The sequence below is a fragment of the Pyrus communis genome, chromosome 15, assembly GCF_041283825.1.
Source record: "Pyrus communis isolate YQ-2024b chromosome 15, ASM4128382v1, whole genome shotgun sequence".
Lineage (NCBI taxonomy): Eukaryota > Viridiplantae > Streptophyta > Magnoliopsida > Rosales > Rosaceae > Pyrus > Pyrus communis.
This window is the reverse complement of record NC_142579.1, coordinates 19,102,253-19,105,684: the sequence shown is the minus strand read 5'-3', so window position 1 is coordinate 19,105,684 and position 3,432 is coordinate 19,102,253. Positions and strand designations below refer to the sequence as shown.

At 39.3% G+C, this 3,432-nt stretch overlaps 1 protein-coding gene across 1 annotated transcript; it reads left to right on the top strand.

Moving 5' to 3' along the window:
• The first annotated feature begins 7 nt into the window (after positions 1-7).
• Positions 8-2,276, top strand: LOC148690640 (kinesin-like protein KIN-14B). Its single transcript, XM_088685569.1, has 5 exons — positions 8-141; positions 627-725; positions 1,073-1,213; positions 1,309-1,467; positions 1,614-2,276. Exons 1-5 carry the CDS (start codon positions 25-27, stop codon positions 2,070-2,072), a joined length of 975 nt encoding a protein of 324 aa, XP_088541695.1. The 5' UTR covers positions 8-24; the 3' UTR covers positions 2,073-2,276.
• Positions 2,277-3,432: the final 1,156 nt, after the last annotated feature.

Here is a 3,432-nt window from a genome sequence, read left to right as displayed (position 1 = left end):
TTGGAGCTCCTTTCAACTGCAATCATGGATGGTTGGATGGCTGGACTGGGTGCTGCAGTGCCTTTTCATACAGATGCTCTTGGCCAACTTTTATCTGAGTATTCGAAGCGGGTCTACAGTTCTCAATTGCCGCATTTGAAGGTATGTATTTATTTAGCTGGCTAGTCTCCTACTTTAGAGTTGGTATCCGATATCACCACATTATAGTTGGAGTAATGTTGCTTTTGCGCCCTTCAAAATGCCTGGAGGCCCAATTATCTAATTTGCACCACGTTATAGTTAGCTTATTATTGCTTTTGCTCCCTTTAAAATGCCCGAGGGCCCAATTACTTTGATAATATGCACCAGGGAAATCTGCACCTTTGTATGCTCTCCACTGTTTTTATGGTGGCCCATATATACTGGTGCCTTTCTATTCATCTTTTGGTAGCATCTCTGTATCTATGATTTTATGCTCATTAGCATTTTTGTGGTATACTTGTTGAATTTGGTGAAATGACGTGTATTTTCCTTCAAATATGAGATGCAATATAAATAGTTTTACTATATATATCTAAGATGAAACTTGTTCTGTATGCTCTATCAATGAATTATTGGTTGATTTCTGAATTTCTTTCATATTCCAGGATGTTGCTGGTACATTGGCATCAGAAGGTGCTGAAGATGCATCACAAGTTGCGAAATTGCTATCAGCTCTCGAGTCTGTTGATCACAAAAGGAGAACGGTAATCATTCTTTATTGATGTATGTGCATATCTTAGAAAGTATTTCTTACGTATATCATGCACTTCATAGATGTAAATTTGCATATCCAACAGAAGGGAAGAAATCCTTATAACAAAAAGGATGTGGTTCTACTAAGTAATCTGTTAAAAAGAAGAAAAAAAAAGCAAGCGAAAGTTTTGGCCCTTTGGGTTTATTAGAGTTTCAGAAAATTACTCGATGAACCTTCCACTGGGATGCGAGTTGAAATTCCTTTTTTTTTTTCCATTTTTATGTGTTGATTGGCTGAAGTTGTATTCTCTTGTTGTGCCGGTTATTGGATTTTATGCTGATTTCTTGATTTCATCAGATTTTGCAACAAATAAGAAGTGATGCAGCCTTATTGACACTGGAAGATGGTGGTCGACCTATTCAAAATCCTTCCACGGCTGGTGAAGATGCACGATTAGCATCTCTCATTTCCCTTGATGGCATATTGAAACAAATCAAGGTACTCTTTTGTACTTCTGGTGTGATACATAATGATTGGGTTATCGTAAATTAGAAAAGAGAAAATGTAATGTTATTTTTTATTTATTTATACAGGATTTAATAAGACAATCGTCTGTAAGCACCCTGAGCATGAGCAAGAAGAAACTAATGCTTGCATCTCTAAATGAACTTGCTGACCGGATGCCTTCTCTTCTTGACATTGATCATCCATGTGCGCAAAGTCAAATTGCTGATGCTCGTCGTCTAATTCAGGTGTCTACGAAATGCTGAACGCTAAAAGGATATTTTCCCACATAATTTGTCTTTGTTTCCTCATTTTGTAACAGATGCTTTTTGTGAAACTGATGTGAATGTTTTTGCCTGATCATTCATTTGCTCCACTCCTGAATCTTTTGCAGTCTATTCCCGAAGAAGACGATCTTCTTCAAGAACAATCGCATGCTCGCAAACCATCTAGAGATTTCGGGGGGTTTAATACTGAAACCGATGTGGCGCAGTGGAATGTCCTGCAGTTCAATACAGGCTCGACAACCCCATTTATCATCAAGTGTGGGGCAAACTCAAATTCAGAACTGGTCATTAAAACAGATGCCAAGATTCAAGAACCTAAGGGTGGTGAAGTTGTCAAGGTCGTCCCAAGACCGTCTGTTCTGGAAAGTATGGGCTTGGAGGAGATGAAACATGTATTCTCCCAACTCCCTGAGGCTCTGAGCTTGCTTGCCTTGGCAAGGACTGCCGATGGAACGCAAGCTAGGTATTCTAGGCTGTACAGGACTTTAGCAATGAAAGTTCCCTCTCTGAGGGATTTAGTGGGCGAACTTGAAAAGAGGGGAGTCCTAAAAGACGCGAGGTCATGAAACGTAGTACGTAGTAATCTATTAGGACCTCCACCATTTGCGTTTCAGAGGTATGTATGACACATATAGTTTCATTTGGAGGTGTCCAAACAATTGGTATTGTGATTTGTAATCTTGTTGATTCGTGTCGTGTGCCCGTATTCAGGCATGCTCATTGATTGCCTCACTTACATTACATATTACCAACTCTCTATTTCTTCTTCATGGTTCTTATGCAAGTTTTAAAATGTTGAGTTAGCGTGGTTAATACGACCTGATTCCTAGTGGCATCGGTTGCATCATATTCGACCGGTGTCACTTCAGGACTCGGTCTAATCCAAATTAATCCACCCTAAATTGACATGTTTAATTAGTCGTGACTTGTGTCAAACGACATGAGACGTGTTCAACATGTGGTATTAATCGTGTTGTTATCGGACCACCCCACATCATCATATGAACATTCAAAATTTACTGCTGAAACAGATGACAGAGACTTTGCTTCCTTAGCGAGTGAGTAAACAGATCGGTGGGGACTGGTATGATTTGACGAATCTACTTTCCTACCCTAACTTGGAAATTATCTACTTTCTTTTTTTAATTTTCCTGTTTCCAGTCAATTTTTGCCCTTTTTTCTTTTCCTTTTCTTAATCAAATTCCCTTTTTATTAATGGAATACAAGTATGATGGTTATTTGGGTGATTGTTTTTGTTTTTTAAATCTCCTAGACCTTGGGGCTTAAATAAATCGTGATCAATCACCGATCGTATCAACTAATTATCAACCTTATTGTACTGATTTTGTGGTAAATTTTTTTACCAATTGGTAATGGTATGCTAATGTTTTTTGAAACAATTTTATGTATTGCAAATACAAAAATGGGTGAAAATTGCACCAAAATGCAAGTGCTGCGCCAAACGCTGGTGGTTGTTTCTTGTTGTGTTCTCTCTGAGTCCACAAGTGTCCACTGGAGATTGTGATCAAGAAATGAGCCGACCTAGCTCCTTCTCCACTCACTAGGAGTTTGAAAGCTTCAGTCAACACAGTTCTAGGCGCACAAGGTCTCAGACTCGCACAAGTGAAAAGTATCTCGAGGTTTCACCGCTTTGAAACAAAAAGTTTAAAAATATCGAAAAAATTCAACGTGGACGTAATAGATAGACGGACACCCCCCCCCCCTTTGGCCTGGATTGTGACCCCGGAGACATTTTTTCAAGTCTTGTTCAACTTATTTAGGTAAGCACTATGGGAAGGGCCCAGTCAGTAGCCCATTCGTTGACAATGGAAAACCGGGTTTCCAGGTAGTGGTGCCTCTTGGTCCAGGTCTTTCCCACTTATACATATAATAGTGTCCAAAAAAGAGTGATTGAGGCAATGATAT

Coding starts and splice junctions, on each gene's coding strand:
- LOC148690640 (XM_088685569.1), top strand. CDS start 25: ATGGATGGTTGGATGGCTGGACTGGGTGCTGCAGTGCCTTTTCATACA. Junction 142..626: donor CTCAATTGCCGCATTTGAAG/GTATGTATTTAT, acceptor TTCATATTCCAG/GATGTTGCTGGTACATTGGC. Junction 1,214..1,308: donor GCATATTGAAACAAATCAAG/GTACTCTTTTGT, acceptor TTATTTATACAG/GATTTAATAAGACAATCGTC.